This window comes from Micromys minutus (assembly GCF_963924665.1).
Source record: "Micromys minutus genome assembly, chromosome: 11".
Classification (NCBI taxonomy): Eukaryota; Metazoa; Chordata; class Mammalia; order Rodentia; family Muridae; genus Micromys; species Micromys minutus.
Window position 1 is genome coordinate 1,825,190 of NC_137980.1, and position 22,741 is coordinate 1,847,930.

Sequence of the window (22,741 nt, forward strand, 5' to 3'; positions counted from 1 at the left end):
TAAAGCTAGATTATATAGTTCTTAACTCCCCTTTCCAGGGTCTGTATGAACTGGTTGGTGTTCAGTGTGCATAAGCATCACTGTCTGGTGCCTTCCACGTCTTCTCCCACTACCATTTGTCGAGGCCACCAGGGTCAGAGAATCCTGTGCTCTTGTATTTTAGTAAAAAGTGACTTGAAATAGCTCCAACACCTGCTTCTTGTATCCCTGGAGACTCATTCCAACACACCAAGGATGTGAAACAATCACAGGATTGTTTCATCTGGGGAGAAATCTTCATCAATTCAAGGGCAGCAGAGGCAAGACAAGAAAACGTGCCATGAGCCCAGTATCATCCTTCACGTCTCAGGGAAAATATTATTTCATTAAGATGACTAATCATTCTCTCATATGTTAAACAAATCTAAATGTATATATGTTACATATTCAAGTTCTGATATACATGGTAGGAAACTTGATCTCAGCTCTGTGATCTCTGAACCCCAATGTTCTCATTTTTTTAATGTGGCAATCTGTCTCTGAAGTCTCTGTCAGCGTTAATTCTGCTTTGACTATTATATTAATTGATTGACTGAATAATTGGTGAGTTGGGCTTGGGTACAGATAGTTCAGAGTGCAAAGTAAAGTGAAGGTAATAGTGTAATAAGAAAGCAATTATAACTTCTCAAAGTATCTGTGATTTTTTTTGCTCTCACAACTCTAGCTAAGAGAAGGCATTTTCCCTCGAATTTCTGTTTGATAAGTAAGGCTGAGCTGGGTGTGGTGGTGCTTACCTTACCCTAGCATTCTCTCAGTACACAAAAGCTGGTAGATCTCTGTGAGTTTGAGTCAGCTTGGTCTATATATCAAGTTCTAGGCTACCCAGAACTACACATAGAGACCCTGTCTCAAAATAAAATAATAAAATTTAAAAGTAAAGTAAATATAAAGCACAAAGAGCTTAAGTCATAATGCAGAAGGGTTTTTCAGTTCTGCATTCTGAACCCTCAGTAATATACTCTCAAGTCTAATAACCTTGCTTACTCTGACCAAATTGGTGCTATTCAGTGTTCTAAAGTAAATATACAAAAACTTAGTTTTAATATAGGCAACCCCTAGAAATCTAAGAGGATTGACCCACGGACACTCTGCAATGAGTCAGTGTGTGAGTGAGTAAAATGACTGGGGAAAATAAATCACAAAAAGAAAGTGGGAGAGAGGAAGGGGGAAGTAGAAGGGGAGGAGGAAGGGGAAGGGAGAAAGACAGGTAAGAAATAATATTTCATTATTTACAAACATGCCCTTTTTAGTTGTAGATTGTAGAATTGCAAAGCAGAAAAGACTCAAGTGTAAACATGGAGTAGAGTTATCACAAATCCTGAGATTGGGGACTCTGAAAATTGAGAGTTCATCAGTTCAATTAGCTCACAGCTGCTGATGAGAAAAGTGAAAATCAAGAGGGAAAGTTGTCTTGGAAAAGGTCATACAACTAATTAGTGGAGAAACAAGGCTGGAAGTAAGGAACTGTGACTCTGGCCTCTTCGTCTCTGTCAAAGTATTTTTAGAGTTCATGAATTTATATCAGTGCTTTTCTTAAAAAATAATTTTGCATTTTCAGTTTTGGTAACTATTTTTTCATGCCTGGGTCCCCTGGATAATCACTTCCTTCTATAGTTTGTCAATGATGAATCCTTCCTTTGTGAGGGGCACATCAATAGAGGTGAGACAAATACAGGCACTTCATCCCACACCAATTAGTACAATATTCACAGGGCAGTAGACTATGTCACAAGGGCTCTGTCTTTCTACATATTTGTTCAAAAGCTGAAAGGAAATGGAAGATTCTTTTGCTATACCCGATCCCAGCAGTCACTTGATTGGATACTCAGCAATGAAACTGTAATGCAAACTTTATCTTCAAGTTAACAAGACAACTTGGTAAAGTTTTAGCAAAATTGACAGTTAAAGAGAGGTCATGTTGCTGGGCAAATTTTTAGATTAATAGGAAGCCCAACAGGCACAGTGAACACCTGGGAACCACTTAACACTGTATGTCCAGAATATTGTTGTTCTTTATATTAAATTAGGACACTCAAAATGCTGAAGCAGCACACATGAACACTTAACTCTTCTTATGTGCATATTCAGTATTGACGTTTTAGTTGATGCAGAAAACAAATGTATTTCTCTAAATTTATCTTGTTTAAATTTTACTAGTGTCATGGTTTTTTCAATTTAAATTTGTGAAATGATCTTGTCTTGTTAGAACTTAGCTCATAGCTTGTTTCCCTAATTTATATATGTAGTTGAAAACATTGAAATAGGAACAACACATTGCTATACTTAGAAACTGAGATGTTTTCTAGAACCAAAATGTCTGGCCATCTCTGAGAAACACTGCTAACTGCACACACTTCACTCCAAGAATGTGGTTATTTGGTGACAGTTTTGTAGAGGAGAATGGTTGGATCATCATTCCAGGGGTCCAGGGACTGGTTCTGGCTCTGAGCATAAATGCATGTGTCCCTTTACGTCATGCAGCCCCGCCCCTGCCTCTCAGTTTTTCATTGGCAAATAGCAGGTTGTAGGACTCACACATCCTTACTACCTACTGGGATAAGGAGAGTAAGTAAATGGCTTACCAACAGGCAGAATTGGTGACATTTGCTAAATCAGGGAATATTTGTCCTGTATTAAAAAATTATTACAGTTAAATTTAAACTTTTTATTTGACATAACACACACACACACACACACACACACACACACACACACAACAAAACTACCGGGTCTGATTCCATGTGAAAGTTGCCGGTGTGTGATTTCTAGTGCAGATTATCTGCACCACTTTCCCCAACTCAGAGAGGAAGCATCACCTTCATGCAGCATGTGCATGGTTCTGAGCTTGAAAGGGGACTGTGCAGGAGGCTTTGTGTTCCCATGCCTTTCTGTGTATGGCAGTACTGAGTCCCTTGCAAAACTAAGGGAAGGACAGGCCTGGGAAGTACTTGATTAAACTGAGCTGGGGACTGGTTGGGGGACAAAATGACATAGAGTGAATGAAAGAGCCTTCTTGGTCCCAAGTGCACTCAGCCAACGTTCTGTCCTGATCACTGACTGCACGTGGTAAGGAACTATGGGCTAGGCGGTGTGCCCAGTGCTGGAGAGATCACTAACATTATTTTCCCTTCTCATTTTGATTACTTTTCCAAGTGATTATTTTTTACTGATGTGTTTTAGCTATTCAAGTTACTCTAAATAGTATTGAGAACTTCACTGTTATTATAATTAGAGTGATATATAAGGCATTTGATATGTTTTCAGGCTTTATTTTTTTTATTTTTATTTTTATATTTTTTACCATTGGGGAGAGTTAGTAATATTACTTTGAATTGAATGCTATATTACCAGAATCAGTGAGGTTTCTGGCACCTATTCTAGCATTTGGAAGGTGTCTTCCCAGAAATGTTACAAGCTAATTATGACCTCTCTTAATAATAACATTTAGCCTATAGCTTCTGTCTAGTCATAATCATTGTTAATGACTGTATACACACACACACACACACACACACACAAACTGTCAGACTTTGATGTTGTAAAATCTTTTAAGAGACACATTTGAATTCAGGTACAATCTCTGAAAACTTTAAATACTGTTGTACTGTTTTTTAAAAACAACTTTAAAACAAAAAATAGATGCTGTAGTAAAGAATGAAAAGAAATAATAATTTTATAATTTTACCTGTCCTTGATTTATACCTCTTTCTCATTCCATTCATGATATATTGAGAACATTGCTTTGATAATTGGCTATTTCTTAATGTCCAGTGCATTTTCTGGTATGTGTCACAGCACATGAGTTAAAGGATAATTTGTGTGAATTGGGTCACTCCTTCTACCATGTACATCCCAGAGTTTGGAACTCAGATGTCCAAGCTTAGCAGTCAGCAACTGCACCTACTGAGCAATCCTACCAGCCCTGTTTCTTGTCTGAAATGTCTTTTCTTTTTTCCCTGCCACCCCCATTCTCTCAGGTTAGTAGGCTTATAACCAGTTTATTACCTGCCTCCTCAGAACCAATTGACATGTTTATGAAAGAATGCAAGGTATTTAACTTGAAGACTAGTACATGCAGCATGTCTTGCCACATGATGGGAGGACACACTTAAGTTTAGTGAGTGTACTATCAATATGATTTGCAAAATGGAAAACTTCACCTCTTTATAGTAAATGCTCTATTTGCTTTTCATTGGCATTCAGGAATTGGGAGGAGGATCAGCCATAATGGAAACGGTGGCGTAGAAACCCAGGTTCTTGGTAATTTGCTTCAGCTTGCATTGGTCTGAGTAATTCCACCAACTAGTGAATCGGGTACCAGAGGATATTATAACTCAACTTCACCTAAGTCCGTACCTTACAGGAAATAAGAAGTTAACAGCCCTATAATAACCAAAGTCAGAATTTCGTGAAGAAAATCAGTTGAGTTTCTTCCACTGGCCCAGATGGTAATTCTATTGCTTTACCTTTCGCAGGACTCCCAACAAACCCCATTTCTGTTTGATGTGGTGAAAAATGCCACTTGCTAATTCAAAACATTTGTTTCTAGGTGCCAGGTTGACCTGTCGTCCCTCAGTAGGGAGCAAACGCACAAGCTGGAGTTACAGCTGGAAGAGGGTGAGGGCCACCTGGTTCTGCTTGTCACTTTGACAGCCTCGGCCACAGTCAGTATCTCTGACCTCTCTGTCAACTCCTGGGAGGACCAGAAGGAACGGGAAGAGATATTAAAGAGATATGTACGTATAAATGATCTTCCTTCCAGACCCAGTGTGACTACATGAGGTCATAAGCAGAGGACCCAGATAGATAAGATTACAGCGGAGGAGTTTGAGGGGCAGAAGGCAGGCCCTTGCAGATCCTTACTACTCTGCAGGGGCTAAAGTGGGCATTGCCCATTGATGTCTAAGCTTGGTCATGGCCAGAATCTATTGCAGAGTATATTATGGATTCTAAGGTTCTACTTTGTGATTTTTATCATATATATGTATATATTATGTGATAGATAGGTAGATAGATAGATAGATTGATTGATTGATTGATTGATAGATTGATATGATATGATAAAACTTTCCATAAAGGAAACTCAAATTTATACATCCCTTTAAGATTAATCCTTGATTCTGTGTAATTGCAAAGAAGACTTGTCTTTCTAAATCTAAAATGAGGTTATTGGCATGCTGAGAGGTTTGGGAGCTGGAGAATGTTTACAAGAAAAACCTGGCTTCACCCCTTCAATGTAAAAAGTCACTGTGAAATGCAATTAAAAAGGCAGCCTCCTTCCCTCTGATTGAGGGTGGGGTGGAAGGGTGGGATAGGGAACCAAGAAATAATTGCTTTCCTCAGATTTTGTTCCCTTCAAATTTTCAGTCCTGTCTTTTACTTCCCTGGGAACTTTCAGGATGCATTTTTTACCATGCAGTTGCCTTGAATCACCAGAGAGGGGAGCGCTTGCTCCACCATTGTTTCTCAATGAAGGCTTCTGTGCTGGGGAAGCTAGGGAAAAGCTTCCCCACTTAAAATCACAAAGCTTGCATTGTGCTGCACTGCCAGGTGTTTAGACTGCTCCTCTAGACACTCAGCCATGAAACCAAGCTCCGACTCACAAAGAATGGCTTTTTAAAAAATATTCCTATTTGCTGACTGACATCCTTTCAATAACTGAATTTAATAAAGATGTACCTTATCAGGCTGTGCAGATAACATGAAGTGCTGGTACTAATGCTGTACAATATTCTTCAAACAGATTAGCAGGATGTCCGCCTCAGCAAATTTATTCTGGCTATCTCCACCGAATCAGCTGTCTGCTAATGCTTGTACAACTCATCCAGCAATAGTGTTATCATAAACAGTTTAATAGAGGTGACTTCGCAGGGCTAAATAGTGTATATTTTTAAACCACCTAGAAGCCTAAGTTTTGTGTGTGTGTGTGTGTGTGTGTAGTATCTTCTAATATATAATTGCAATTATGAAATTTGTTTCACATTTTGATACTCCACTAAAATATATTCTTTAGTTCTGGGGAATGAGCCATCTGAATTAAAACTACTCTGAAGGAATTAATTGGCATATTAACATGAAAATTCATCTGGGCATTTCCAGTCTGTGGTTACTGGATCACTATTTGATACCATCCCATGTATGAAAATGATAGTGCTGTCTGCATAATTACAAGTAATCTACCTGTTATTGATTGTTTTGTTGTTGTCATTGAATAGCTTTACTTTAATCATCTATTTCCCTTCACAATGTGAATACTTTGTTTTCCATCTTTTCCAAAATGCTACTTGAAAGAATGAAATGTAAAATGTTTGACAGCCCAACTAATTCTCATGTTATACTCTGCCCAGTGCTTTATAAGGTAAATCCTGGTTAGATATGCTTTTTTGTAACCTCAGATTCCAGGCACAGGTCTTCCTCTCCCTCTAGAGACACTCGCTAAGAGGCGATAATGCAGAGGAGCGCATGCGCTATATTAGCGTTAACTCGCCACACTACAAGGACAAAGAAATGTCTTGGCAGCTTTTAAGGCTTTTATACTTTATGTATTATGAAATAAATGGATTTTGTATGAGGTCTAAAAAATCCCTTATTTTGAGCAAACATGTAGAGGAGATCACTTATTCAGTGTATTATTTCTGCATTTTTCATTAAAAAATGCAGTGTGTGTGTGTGTGTGTGTGTGTGTGTATTCATGCATGGTGCATGTATATTTAAAGTTGAGGTTAAACTTAAGAATTTGACTTCATTTAGATTTGGTACTGGTCAGGGTAGAGAAAGGAATGAATTGCCCCACTCTGATATTCAGTGGTTCTAGAGAATCTTGTCATTGCTCAGCAGGGAAACCCCACAAATTAAACAGACATTCCTGTGTGTGCTACTATTTGATCAGCACATTCTGAAAAGGTGGCTAATTCCATTTTCTTGTTCTTTTCGCCTTTGCAGGGAGGGGAAGAGGGAAGGTCAGCAGGGGTGGGTAGTAATGGGTAGTAGTCCAAGAGCTGCTGTTTGACCTTTTCAGCACGGGTTTGCTGAACCCCTGCTCCTCCTTGTCACAGTTTAAAAACCAGAGGAGCTGGTTTAGAGAAGAAGTTGTTAGCATTCCATTTTTATTATGACATTTCACAGTCATCTGATTTAATGTCCCTTGACCGGATTGTCCACCGTGAGACGCTGGGCTTGAAATGTTATTTAGAACGTTGATAAAAGGTGAACGGCTCTAAGATGACAGCAAGTCATAAGGCTGGTGCTGTGACATTAATTTTCTCCATAACAGAGATGGAATAAGACGTCATGGTGACAAGCTGTCAATCAGCTCTGGCCCCTCAGAGCATCTCTGTGCCATAGGATGGGGTATTGCCTCTCCTGTAATAGAGCCGAACCGCGATGCTCTCTCTGACAGCTGCTGCAGCCATAGAGAAAATATATTATACAGCCTTTCATTAAAAAAATAAAGAGGCTCCTCTCCAGAGCATTTCAATCTTTTCCCATCTATTGAGGGCTGAAAGGATTCACAGCAAATCATGGATTTCTGTGCTATGGAAATTTCTAGCTTCAAAAGCCGTACAGGTTTTGAGGCCTCCTAAAATATCCATAAATAACTATGTGGGAATAACCCTTTATAAAGCTTTTCATAAAATTAATTTTTAAAACTAATATTTATTTGCTTCTTCTTTGAGTTCTTGTTATGATCTATATGTTACTGGCCTAAACAGGAATTTCATAAATTGTCAAATGTCAGGTGACTTGGAGAATGAAACCTTCAGACTCCAATCCCTCCCCCTCCTCCCTCTCAGTGTGAACCTGGGACTAAGAGCTGAAGGCCCAGTCGGTGTGGCTATGACTGTCCCATCAGCATCACAGAGCAAAACGACTCTGGCTGCTGACATTTGTTTTAGTCACAATGAAATTTGGTTTGAATCACCCCTGGAAAAATTAAAGTGCCAAACCTGTCCAATGACACTATTTCCCATCTTTAGGGAAGAATCCTTACAGGGTTTAATATATTAAGTGAACTCTGAGATAAGATCCTGGCCAACTTTATCAGTGCTGTGGGACTTAGTGTTTCCTGGAAACCTCAGTCCTGCTACCTCAAGTCCCCATTGATAAACATTTGGTTTTTAGGGACTTAGAGAGACACAAGTGTATATGAACTAAATCTAGCCAAATGAGCCTTTTAAACACAGTTTTGGTGATAAACAGTTGTTTATAACAGAGATTGAGGTAATCTTTGTACTTAGCACTGTTTTTAGAAAGACATGCTATGAGATTACACATTTATCTGTCTTTCTTCCTCTCAGATACCAAGGGCATAGCTTCAACGTAAATAGTGACTGGCCATCCAGGACTGATTAAGTTTGTATTATAGAAGCTTTGGTGTGTGTGTGCCCTACATGAACAATACATTAATGAGACTGCTTTTATACTAGCAACATTTGATCTATACGTATTTATGCAAAAGCATACTAAACTGTGTACTGGTAAAACATTTTCAAGGAGGTGAGGAATTGAGTATCTTTAACATGCTCATTAGAGGCAGTAGCCTTACCAAAGGAAATGCAAACAAGATGTGTGCCAGTGTTTGGGAATTCTGTTGCGTTTACTCATTCTTTAGAGTTCTAGGTCATTTTATGATAGCTTTCCTCCTTAGGTCCCTACAGGCATTATGCTTACTAAGATATCGTAGCCAATTTTTGAAGTGAAATAGCTTTAACCATCTGGTTCTATCAAAACTTTCACAGTTCTATACATTACAGCAACTACAAATATAAACTTAAGAAAAGTTCCTCATCACCTTTGAATTTATTTTTTAACTTGGTTTATTTTTAAAAGTTCTTCCTTAAAAGTTTTAGAAAGCTATGTATCTTTGAAATAACTATTAGCAGCCTTTGCATAATTTGTCCCTCATCTAAACACTAAGAATAAAATAATAGAAAAAAATAATTTTAGTATTAACTTTCCCAATAACTCCCCATGTCTGAAAAGTGCCATGTAACCAAGCAGTTAAAAGTTCATATTACTTATTATAATCTTCAAACTATCAAATCTATAGATGAAAGGGTTTTTCTGAGGTGCTTTAATAAAAGAAATTGAGAGAAGCCATTGGAAAGATCTGCTTCGTAACTCATTGCTCAGCATCTACTGAGTGCTATTTATAGGTAGTACTTGTCATATTTTTGTTATTTATCACTAATTACATGATTGTGTGTGTGTGTCCTCAGGTACACATGATATGTGCACATTCCTGACACAGAAACTATAATTTGCTTTGGAAAAACACAAATGAGTCTTTGACTCCTGAGACAGCATGCTTAGAAAACATAGTGTTTTCTAAACATATTTTTGAGGCTTCTTTTTTTTCCCCCTAATGCCCATGCTTGTGTTTTTCAGAGCCCACTGAGGATATTTAGCAACCTTAAAGATGTGGGATTTCTCCAGGTGAAAGTCATCAGAGCAGAAGGTTTGATGGCTGCAGATGTCACAGGTAGGAAATGATGTAATTATCTTATTGTATATACCAAAAAGTGGGCTGTGTCTGTGCAGCCGAATAATCCAGCTCTGATTTTTATCTGCAAGAATCATTGAAGTCAATGGTTTAAGTAGGTTCAGAGTTGATCTCACAAAAGACTTGATAATCAATCCTCAGTTCCCTACACAGTTCTATATTTCAAACAGTGTGATACACTAAAAATAAACAACAAAAGTCAAAATAACTTCTGAACTGTTGCCCTTCCAAAGTTTAATCAATGTAGCAGGATTGCTATGTCCAGGGATTCTTATTTCTGCACACTGAACAACACAGACCCGTCTCCTGCCGGTTGTCACTAGCTTCTCTCAGAGCACAAACACTTGTATGTCAAACACACATGGAATCTGTTGCATCACTCACTGAAAAGGTCAGTGATGGAGTTCTCAGTAATTACTATGAATGTCTCTTATTTGGGTTGCTGCTACAATCTTCCAGTTGCACAAACTCTTTAGCACAATACAAAAATAATTATGTATCTAAACTTGGCCTATATGTTAGTTTTTCACCCAGAACATAGATGTGGAAAAACAGTAAACCAGTCTTAAGTCTTCTCTATCACTGTGTGTTCAACATAGTAACAAATGAGACCATGGCTCATGTAGCTGCAGTTAAGTACTTTGTGGCTGTGGTCGCTGGTCTGTCATGTGATTCAGTAAGGATCTGAGAGATGTTCATGGGACTATTGAGTTATCTATCTTACATCAGATTGTATGATAGAACTGACTTATCAGTTCCGTGGAAACTTCACTGTGCTAGAAAACAGTGGCTTATTATGTGTAGTAATAAGCACACGATTCTAAATGATAAGTACAATGACCCCTATAGACTTATTTGAGCAAACACTATACTCCTCTTACCATCCAACTGTCTGCAAATCTCTGCCCTTCTTTAATTCATTCAGTAGAACTGAATACAGATAAAAAGATAATTCCTTTGAAATTAAGCAGCAGAGGTTTGTTCCAAAATAGCAATATTTAAAATTGTAATATTCGTATATCATCAAATGAGTATACTATGTGGCAGGAATAAATAAAAATTTATCATTTCTTTGCAAAGGTGATCCTCAACTCATCTTTTTGAAAACAAAAGCACTTTAAAAAACATGAATGGAAGGCTGAGAATACTGGGACTAGGGGAGCTATAATCTCCGAGTGTGAGCTACCTTGACTGTTAGTAGTAAACAACTTGTGAATAGCGAGTTTATTCGTGTTCTTTCTTAAAACTTGGTTTCTGTATAGTTATCAGGGAATTAATCTGCACAATAATTTCTTATGGCGTGATTCATATTCCCTCTATTTCCAATGCTTACTGCCTGGCATTATTCAAGCTGAATGCAGTTGTATGAGTTTGCCTCCTCTTAGAAGATGTCATTGATTTTAAAGCCTCATGAATATGCAAACTAGGTTAACCTACTTGGCCTGTATGCCACTATGGAAGTTAAAGTACATGTACTTTCAAAGTTGGAAAAAATAGAGATATTTCTTTCCTAATGGTTCTGTATAAGTCAATGTGAGTAACAATAGCCTTTCCACTGGAGATTCAATGAAATATAATTTTATTTGATAAAGTGAACATTAATTTGAGGACTCCTGAATAACTGAATCTCAATTTTTTTCTTTCAGTTTTAAGGATATAAATCTAACGATTGCTCATTCCATGCTGACCTTATAATCTAATGGTCTCTGGATTGAGCAAGAGAGATGTTGAACTATTCAGGGGCAAATGGATAATTTAGTCTTTGACCTTGTTCACCCTTTGACCTTCTGTGGTTTTTATGACATTTGTGATGGTGACAAAAATTACGGGCCTTTTGTTTAAGTAAAAAAAAAAATCTGGATGCACTATAAATTAAAATAATCTTGATTTTGAAAGTATAAACAATTTTGGGTGCAAACAAGCTCTTCATGTGATTTGTCTTTTATATATAGAATTTTGAAAAGTTGAGGTCCATCTTAGTTCACAGCCAGGCTCTTCCTAATGTGAAACAAAAGTAAAGAGACAGGATTAAATGGTTTTTTTCCATCTTCAAGTCTTCAGCAGAGCATTCATTTAGAGCAGTGGTTCTCAACCTTCCTAATTTTAGGACCCTTTAGTGCAATTCTTTATGCTATGGTAACCCCCAACTATAAAATTATTTTCATTCCTACTTTATAACTATGATTTTCCTACTCTTATGAATTCTAATATAAATATTTTTGGAGATAGAGGTTTGCCAAGGGGATTGTGACCCATAGGTTGAGAATGGCTGGTCTACAATATTGTATGAGGATTTTAAAACCATGAGTAACTCTCTGTGCTAAGCCAGTAATGTTTTCTGACCTGCCACAAATAAAGCTGTAGCTAGAAGACATTTGTATTCTTTTTGAACAAACCTAACAAGACAAACTTACACACTATCATCCCTCATATGTTTTTTATTTGCTTTTAATTATTACAACACACAGTCGCATAACTTACATGCAATTTTAATTAGTATTCCAACATTAAATGAGCACAGGAAAGAAAGATTCTGTAATCTTTTAAAGTAGCCATCAATCTTACTACAATTACAAAGAATTTTTTTCCTTTCAAAATGTAAAATTTTTCTTTTGTTACAACACATTCATTGAGAAACATCGTAATACTGTATTAACTCTGTGCGAATAAAGAACAATTGAGACTCTCTTTGAATGAGTGAGTAAAAAGCACAAATTACTTTTTAATGAAACTCTCAATTCCTTCCCTTTCCACAAAAAGCCTATACTCTTGTTCAGCAGAACAGGACTACAGTAGGTCACTTCAGTTAAGCCCCTAATAAACTATTGATAGTCACGGGGAGTTTTTTCTTCTGTCTCAATAGCCCAGTGTTGGCCAGTGCACTTCAAATCATTAAGGTTAATACAGATTTAAGAAAGAGATTAACTCTGGTGGTTAAGGCCTCAATTTACAACTCCCACACATATGCACATTGAACACAGCACAAGAGTGGATTGAAATTTCAGTCAAATTGTGAACAGGCTTTTCACAGCCTGAGAAAGTGGCACTAGGATTTGAAACCTTGGTACACTAAATTCCTTTCAGCAAAAAAGTTTGAGTAACTGAAAATACTTCTAAGTACAATGTACTCACCATCAGCTACCCAGTGAGAGGTTACTGTATCTCTGTATCATCAAAGCAAAACTAGAAGCTGCCTGGTCCTGTTCACTGGAGAATAATCTTTCCAACAGGAAATCTCATGTTTCCTAAAACTGGCTAGATTATGAGACCAGAAAGGCCAACTGAAGAGTGTGTGTGTGTGTGTGTGTGTGTGTGTGTGTGTGTGTGTGTGTGTGTGTGTGTGTGTGTGTGAAAGGGGGGAGGGATAAATGAAATAGTACTTTTCTAACTATTGATTATTCTTTGTCCTAAGTAGGGCCTAATTTCTACTTGCAACAGAGCATTTCATGTCTTCTGTATTGAGTGGTGCTTTCTTTAAAGGAGATTTAGTGATCTGGTGATGAGTTCTTTCAAGTTTCAAAGCCCTTCCTCCTCCTACATGTTCCAGGTTGTGAGTTCTGCTCAGTAGCCCTTCTCTCTGCTTTGCCCTGGGCTGTGATGGTTCCTCACCCCCTCCTCATTTTACCAGGGTTGTAGGAGTTTTGGATATTATAGTCTGTGGGTTTTTTTTTTTTTTTTTTTTCTGTGTCTTGTTTTTCTCCTGAGGAAGAGGTCACAGCCTCTCTAGGGAGACCAGCCGGTCAGCTTTAGAAATGGTGATATGGGAGAACTATGAACCTTTGAGAAGCTGCTCAACCTTGCCACTATGTTAAAGCGTGCCCACACAAAACTGTCCTATCCCAGGTGAACTGATTTTGCAAATGAATGTACCATCTTTTTCAAGAAGTAATAGAAGGAGGAGAATGAGAGAGGATTTATGATTCATAGTCGGTGAAATCATCCCATTAATTGAACATTTCCCCCTAAACTAAACTATTCATAAAAGACTTGTAGCATGTCAGCCTCGTAGAAAACAAGTAGTTATTAAAGAGAAATGTTTAGTGCCCCCTGTATTTGCATAGACTTTTTTCATGTTTTCCTTTTGGAAAACTGTCTTCATTGTTGAAAAATATTTAAGTAACAGAACAGCAGAAAAAGACATGCTACAGTTTTTTTTTTTTTTTATCAGCCTCTGTGATGAGAGTCTTATTATCTTACAAAATAACAGTGAGCAACTCAGATTCATTAGCAGAGCTAAATTTAAGCCCCATTTGACAGGCTGCCTAGAAAACATTTTGTTTTGCTGTCTGTGGGCTTTAATTAAGATGTGTTCAATTGCAGTCCTCTTCAGTCTAGCCCCCACCCCCAGCTTGCTGTGTCACAGACTGGCGATCAGACACTTTTAGATGGTCCGGCCCATGACTTTGACCTTCTGCACAGCCCTGCGTTCCCTGGGGAACCGTTCAACTCATGAGGTCTGATTTCACACTTCCTGGATGCCTCCGCTCTCTTAACAATGACAGGGAGACAAAGCCCTTTAGAGCAGGCCACATGGGGACTTGTTTAAATTGGAAACCAGAGAGGAGTCAAGGAACAAGGTTAGGGGCTACAGAATAGTGCTTTTAATAAAGAGCTCACAGCTCTGGCTCAGCTCAAAGAGGTCTACCTCTGTACAATTAATTGAGCCATTTATCTGGAGCATCTTAGGCCTCTACTTTCTCACAGAATTGCGTGGTAAATATCAGCTAAGAAGCAAATGAGATATGCATGAAATGAATTTTAACACTTTGATTACTGTGCCTCCAGTCTTCATTAAAAGTAAATTTATTTGTATTTCTGACCTCATTATCAGTGGCTGCCTGCATTTTTATTGGTTCCTGTGATTTCCAGCTTGAGTGTGTCATGAAGGTATATTTTATGTAGAGATTGGGATTTATTATTCTTGGTATTTTCCCTGAACATTATGGGTCTATTCCAAAAAAGAAAATAAAAAGCAGGCTGTAGAGAAGAAAAAGCAAGTCAGTTTCTGGGAAGTGTTATGAAGAGTTGGAGAAATAGTAGCATGTGGGTGTACATATTTATAATGTACAAGTTGGAGAAATAGTACTATGCAGGTATATACAATGTATATAATATGCATATATTATATATACTAGACTGTCTTTAAATACTATACTCTCCTTAAAAATAACTTGTGAGTTTGTTTAGCAAATTGTACAAAACATATGTAGTTGTTGCACTAAATGCCTTTCTAAATCCTGTTGTCTTGTTGAAAGGAGGAGCCAGGTTGCTTCTTCTGTGGCATGGGAGCAGCATGTACCAGTAGTTACTATTGTCATGTAATAATACTGAGGGTTTCCCATAAGCATAATCTTATATTTTATGACCATTAGTTAAAATCTGTGTTGGAAGAAGAGAAAATATGCAGCCTTTAAAATCTACATCATTCCATTGAATGGACCAGATAAAAGGCTAGAGTAAAATAGCTCACAGCTAAAGGAAGATACATGAAGGCATTGGCAATATTTACTATTTTAAGATTATATCTGTTGAAACAAAAAATAAATATCACTAAAAAACGAACTGTTCCCAAAGTATGCTTTATCTCAATGATATAAGTTAAGGTCTCCATTTGCTTTTTAATATAACATATAAGTTTTTAGCAGTATACTTCGATTAAATATTTATGTAGTTCATAAAGCATCTAAAATTGGCATTCTTGTTATGATAATATGCATAATTTAGAGAATATCCATATGTGCAAACTCACGTGAGATAAATGCATTAATGTCCTTCAGATATTTGCTAAGAATGAAACTAGTCAACAAAAGCTTCACAGAGACAGCAGCTGCTTGGCCTTTCACACCCCTTTATGTTACACATTTACCCACCAGAAAACTTGCTCTCTTTTACTATTGTATTTTTAAAAATTCGGGTTGTAAATGCAGAAATTGGAAAATACTCCTTAACCACTCATCCATTCTTATCAAATATGTTAAAAACATAAAGGAAAGGCATAATTCAGCATGAATGCTGGACTAGCCTGTGTCTAAACCAGTGTTTCAGATGAATTAGAGAAATCATGTGTGATTCATATGCTGGTCACGTGGTTAAGAGAGTCTGCTCTGAAAGAATAGGTGTGATCACAAAGAGATTAATAATTGGGTTTGATATGCTCTAGAGGTGAACGACTCTGTGCTGAGAAAGTGGTGGTGGTCCCCTATCAATGGAAAAGGAAGGAAAGAGAAATACTATAAAATAATTAATCCAGTTCTGTGCAACCAAGATTACAAAATGATCCTTTGAGAAAAAAAAAAAAAAAAAAAAAAAAGCCTCAGGATCTCCCTCAGTGCTGAGCAAGTCTGTAGATGCTGCGATCATTTTAAATTAAACTAGTCTTTACATTTCTGTTACTCTAAGCTATATGAATAAGACATTCACTTCTTAGAACAATGGGTCTAAGAAACACTGCAGAGAAGATCTGAATTTATGAGAGTTTCTGAGGGTGGGAGAACCATTTACTATAGAAACACTTGAGATGTATAATCCTATAGTTAGAATCCTAAATCACTGAAAAGTCGAGCCCAAGAGAGTGATTTAAGGATTGATGTTAGTGGGGTACTGTGAGGAGAATCCATCTCTCTGTCTTAGGTCCACACTGTTTATTTACTAATAACTTTGACGACATAATTGACTGCTTGCTTATCAAACTTGCTAGAAGAGCATGTTGATTCATTTATATAAGACTAAAATACATATACAAAAAATATAAATATTTTAAGTGTCTCTCTGTGTATATATGTATATATACATATTTGTATAAATATTTTATGTCTCTCTCTCTGTATATATATATATATATATATTTGAATATATACACATATATGTTGCTATATTACTTTATATTGTTAATGTTTGTGGTATGTGTATGTATTTACAGACTGAAATAATATAGTTTACTCAATAAAATAAATATCAAAATATAACTCTAATGTCTTACATGGTTAAAAATGGAGATTTTTTTTTTGCTTTATGGTAGAAAATACAAAAAAATACTTGAGGCTTAGAGCTGGGTTTAAGCACTAGAAAAATGAATTATACATTTATTATTCCTTGTTATTGTGAATGAAAGTCAAATGTTGAGAACAATACTTGTCAAAGCTACTCGTCACAAAGAACATTGACAGACTGACTACGATGCATTTTCAGCTGAAATATACTTTAATCTTGGGATTTATATTGATGTAAATTGATTCAAGATAATGATACTAATAGCAATAATACTAACTAAAATTTTTGAGGCTCTATCATGTAAGATTTGTATTATCGTGTAAGATTTGAATTTGGCATAAAGGTTATAAGAATGAATCTCACAATAACATGAATAAAATTATTGCTACCCCAGGTTTTTATAATTTCGAAAACTGAACAGTAGAGAGATTGTAAAAGTAGCTAATTAATTCTCTCTGCTCTATCTCTGTTTCTTTGTCTGATTCTCCCTCCCTCCCTCCCCCCCCTCTCACACACACACACACACACACACACACACACACACACACACACACATACCCCCCACACACACCACACATACATGCACTCACACACACACATACATACACACTACACCACTACCACTACCACCACCACCCCACACACACTCCAGCTCATAAACAGAAGAGCAACCATGTACATCTGGGTCCTTATGTTAAGGCCAGTAGATAACTACACTACAGAAGACAGACACTGGTGGGCAGAGTGGGGGCAGGAGTGGGGGCATGAGAAATCTCATTGTTTTATAATTCAAAGCTCTATCCTGGGGAAAATATAGACAGAAGCTAGCCAAGTAGTAGCTGCCAAGGTTCATGTCCAAAGAACCTTCTTTCTGGTAAATCTCTTTTATTTTATTAAAAACAGATTTGTTTTATTACAGTACATTGTAATTAAGGTTTCTGTCCTCCAAATTCTCCTAGATTCCCATACCCACCAAGCCTGTACTCTTTTCTTTTTTTCTTTTTGTTTTTTCTTTTCTTTTCTTCCTTCCTTCCCTCCATTCTTTCTTCTTTCTCTCATTAGAAAACAAACATGCATCGATGATGATGATGATGATACAAAGACACCTGAATAGGATAAAACAAACAGAAAAAAAGAGCAAAAGAAAAAGCAAAATAAAACATAGACACTGACATACATTCACACATATAGAAAACTCATAAAATGAAATAGAAAACCATAATATATAAGCAAAATTTAATCAGAAGGGGATTTAATTTAGAGCATTAAGTGAGTCAGAGAGACTTAGCAGGGCAGAAAGGACCTCAGAACACAGACTCTGTTCTTGTTCTGTAGAGATTAGGATTGATGTCTTATGGAAGAGTGAGAAGTGATTTCTCCTACCACATTAACAAGTTTCAAAGAAACTGATAAGGGTTAATTTCACTCATACCTATTGTTCTCAAAAATAAGATGAACTCTACATGGTTACGGTTAACTGAGTTCTAGTAGCCAATCTTAGTTATGTACACATGATTCACACAACATAATCACACACACATAGACATATGTATATGCGTATATATGTATATATACATGTATGTATGTATGTATACATATGTATGTATCTCTAGCTTCAAGAGAGCCTAGGAATATCACTCTGGGCTTCAAGGCCTCTGTGTACTTCAGGAATAGAGTCTACAAAATGGTTAGAATTCATGCTCAGTGGTACAACCACTCTGAAAATTAGTCTGGCGGTTCCTCAGAAAATTGGACATAGCACTACCTGAAAACCCAGCTATTCCACTCCTGGGCATATACCCCAAAGATGCTCTAACATGTAACCAGGACACATGCTCCACCATATTCATAATAGCCTTATTTATAATAGCCAGAAACTGGAAACAACACAGATGTCCTTCAACAGAGGAATGAATACAGAAAGTGTGGTACATTTACACAGTGGAGTACTACCCAACTATTAGAAACAATGACTTTATAAAATTCCCAGGCAAATGGATAGAACTAGAGACTATCATCCTGAGTGAGGTAACCCAGTCACAAAGGAACACACGTGGTATGTAGTCACTGATAAGCAGATATTAGCCCAAGAAATCCCTGAATATCAAAGAAACAATTCACAGACTTTATGAAGCTCAAAAAGAAGGAAGGCCAAATGTGGATGCCTCAGTCCTTCTTAGAAGGGAGAACAAAACACTCATGGGAGGAAATACAAGGTCAAATAGAGAGAAGCAGGGATTGAAGAAAAGATCATTTAGAGGCTGCCTCACCTTGGGATCAACCCCGTATGCAGCCACCAAGGCCAAGCACTATTGCTGATGCCAAGAACTGCTTACTGTCAGGAACCAGATATGGATGTCTCCTCAGAGGATCTGCCAGAGTCATACAGACACAGTTAAGTATGCTTGCAGCTAACTGTGAGACTGAACACAGGATCCCCAATGAAGGAGCTAGAGAAAGAACTGAAGAAGCTGAAAGGGTGTGCAACCTCATGGACAGAACATTATCAACCAACCAAACCCTCCACAACTACCAGGGACTAAAACACCAACCATTGAGCACACATTGAGAGACCTATGGCTCCAGTTGCATATGTAGCAGAAGATAGCAGTGTCTGATATCAATGTGAGAAGAGGCCTTTGGTCTAGTGAGAGCAGTTTCCTAATGTAGGGGAATGCCAAGATGGAGAGGGAGATCGGGAGTGAGTGCACCTTCTTGGAGACAAGTGGAGGGGGAGGGGTGATGAGAGTAGGGTGGGGGAAAGGGATAACATTTCAAATGTAAATACAGAGAGTATCTGTTTAAAAAAAGAAAAAAATCATGCTCAGCCAGCCATATATCCATTTATCACCTATTGCCTGACAAAGGGTGTGCCCTTATTTTATACCTATCATTTTAACTGAATTTTTAAATTACTTCAAAGATAAATACAAGAGTCACTGATTCATAATTTTATTCTCAACATAAACATTTTCCAAAAATTACAATTCTAAAATGAGAAATTCCAGTTAAAAAAAAAATTCTCTATCATCGAAACTATTGAAACAGAGTCTGGCTGACTCCTGGTTACCAGGATGAGCTTTGTGACTTTTCCATACAGTGCCATTGAACCATCAGATTCTGAGGTAACAGTTACAAGCTAAATAACAGTACCGAATGAGCTTTTATCAGAATACAAAAAAAAAAAAAAAAAATCATTGTTAGAGCAGAGGCTTGACAGTGATAATTTTCATCTGTGTTTCCTTTGATTGAGAGAGAGGGTTTTTAAAAGCTTAATCTCCTAATACTATGCTAATTTTTAAGTTTAAAGGGTTTTATTGCATTATGAAAGGTCTCTGTAGCTAATTAATTTACTTATAGAGAAGCTAATCTGAAATGCCATAATTTCTACAGGAGAGTCTAATTAAGTACTAGAGGTCCTGAGATGTTTAGGAAGGCTGCAACGAGGAGTTTAATGTGTTTTCTACTAATTATAGATGGAGTAACTTACATGACTATATGCTTGTAAGATAAACATCATGCATATACTGTTATATCAAAATGCATTTTAAAATGAAAGTTTTCTGTGTAATGTAAGGTTGTAAGTACCCATGCATAATTTTCTGTAGGCTTTTTTAATTTTATAGATTCATGGCCGTCCTTGTCTTTGTGTTCCTGTTTTTCACGTTTCCCTTGCTGGTCTTTGGTTATAAATCCCAAACTTCTGGCGTCTATCAAAATGGCTCAGTTTTAGGATTCATCCATGCTTCTAGCTCCATGATGTCCCACTCCTCTCCATCTTGTTCTGGATGGCAAGGGGGATTACAGGGTTAAAAGCAACATAGCATATGTGTCCACTACTCTTAGTTTTGTCTAAAGTATGGTCTGGGAATTTCTAGAAATCTCCAAGATGCTGTCAAAGATGTATGGAGACCCTTTCTTTAACAGTGCTAACAGGTCACTCAGCTTTACAATCTTCTCCCCACCCCACCCTGGTCATCACACAGTATACCCTTCTAAAGTCTGCATTAAGGTTTGCCCCCTCTCCTGCTTATATCCTGTAGGCATATTTGTCATCCACATTGAGTTCATAACCTTTTATCATCTTCTAAATCTCTAAAACAATAATTTTAATGGTTATGCCATTCCTTAAAAATCTTTTGAGATCTTCAATAATTTTGAAAAAAATTTATGGCCAAATTATATAAGAACCACTACCAAAGGGCCATGCTTCCCAATTGATAAGAGGGTGATACTGTCCTGTGAGTGTTCATGTCACTGTTAAAGGAATTTCATTGGAAGCAAATTTGGGGAGCACTTTTGATGTTTAGGAGCTTGGAGCTGAAAATGCTGAACAACTTACAAAAAAATTCCACATGCTTATATAATAAACATTGTTCCATGTCTTGCATTATTTGTATTTAGTTTAAAAAACATGATTTAATCAAGCTTTGGAATGGCTGCCATCACATAATGCTGATGACCTGGTGTTCATGATTGCTGTTATCAATTACTTGACATCTTATATTAACCGTGCCATAAACTCATAGTGCAGCAAGCTTTTATTTTAGAAGCTTCTACATTCGAGACAACTTTTCTCATATGTCTACTTGACTTTTTTCCAATTCTTTCAATTCTTTACCCAAACTTCATCTTCATAGTCTTACTACAAACACTGAATTCAGTCTATAAATTGTGGTTCTCTTCCATACCCTTCTAACACAGCGTTCTTTATTTTTCTGTTTCCATGAACTTGTATCATTCTTTAACACATCACACACAACACAGCCTTCTAATTACTTATATTCACTATTTACCTCCACTGCCCCATCCTTTATACAATTAGATTAAGAAAAAGAACTCCCTGTCCCCTGGTTGTACGTTTTGGCACATAGTAGTCATTCAATAAATATTTGTTTAATAGCTCAGTGTATGGTTTTATTGTGAACCAAATTCTGTTTATTCTTCTTTTGTAATAGTTAAATTTCAAGATCATATTGCTCCACTTTTATTTTATTATAGTATAAAGAGCATTATAAAATTCAGTATTTTATAAAATTATAAAATTAAAAGTGTATTATGTCTAATGGATTGACAACATAACTCTAGATAGTAAATTTCTTTACCACGATGAAAAGTTGCTTGCTTCATAACTTAGAAAGGAAAAACCATGTTATTAATACGCAGTTCCAGATGAAGCCCCATAGGGATGTAGTAAAGAGTGTCAGTTAATGTAATTCTACCAATCAGATGCTTAAAATATGTTTAGGTCAGTTGATGAGAAAGCCTAGGGTCAAAGCTCCATTTCCAGTGGTAAGAAAAAGATTGGCAGAAATCTCAACATACGTTGCTTTTTGTTCTAAGAGACCCTGTGGAATTCCCTCAGCTATGACACTGTTACATGTCACAATTGAAATTCAAGTTTGCAGAAAGGACAGATGGCAACTTGATTATATATTTTAAGATTAAAATATACTCATTGCAACATGTGGCAACTGAGGAAATTAATCCAAAGTGCTTAATAAATGCAAGGGAGGTGCAAAATGAAGGCTCCCTCCCCATGGGCATGAATTGCTTTCCATGCTACTAAAAGCCTTCTGTGTTTTCAAAGACATGACTACAAAGAGATGGTCACTAGCTCCTCCCCACCCCCACATTTTTTTGTGACACACTACATCTAGCAAACTATGCCACTTGTCAGCAGTTAAATGACCCTGGACAAAGCCCACCACTGATGGATCAAGATTCCTGCCCTGCTCAGTAAGCAAGAATATCTTTCAGTATCATTTGGTGACTTTAATACTCAGACTACTGGTTTCAACAAACTGAAGTAACAATGTGACACAAAACAGCAGCTGAACAGTGCCCTGTGTAGACTTTCCCACAATTATTTACCAGTGTGTCAGGATTATGACCCTCAGGAGTAAGGACAAAAGTGAAAATTAGCCATTGAAGTCACTTTATTAATCCATGGTGTGGTTTTGAAGATTCCCAGGAAAGATGCCTACTGGAGCCAACCCTGAATCTCTTTTTTGTCATTGTTATAAAATGGATTTATTTTTTAAAAGAATGAAGTAATAGAATATGTGCTTTGAAGTCTGTTGCCAATTTAGTTTTATGATAAGGGGTAAAAGACACCCTAGTGTTAATTCACTTGGGAGATTCCTTTTCTTATTAAAATTCCATAGGAAAAGAAATGGCTTTTAGCATTTAACTAGATTATAGACAACT

The 22,741-nt window shown here is 37.0% G+C and overlaps 1 protein-coding gene across 4 annotated transcripts in view; it reads left to right on the forward strand.

The window, feature by feature from the left end:
• MCTP1 (multiple C2 and transmembrane domain containing 1) overlaps positions 1-22,741 on the forward strand; it is a gene marked incomplete at both ends in the record, with an annotated part of 533,307 nt that overhangs the window by 328,932 nt on the left and 181,634 nt on the right. For all 4 annotated transcript variants that reach the window (XM_080925321.1, XM_080925322.1, XM_080925323.1 and 1 more), the window contains 2 exons: positions 4,589-4,775; positions 9,427-9,520. In XM_080925321.1, coding sequence (XP_080781447.1) covers positions 4,589-4,775; positions 9,427-9,520 — 281 coding nt within the window. The remainder of the gene's footprint in view (positions 1-4,588; positions 4,776-9,426; positions 9,521-22,741) is intronic.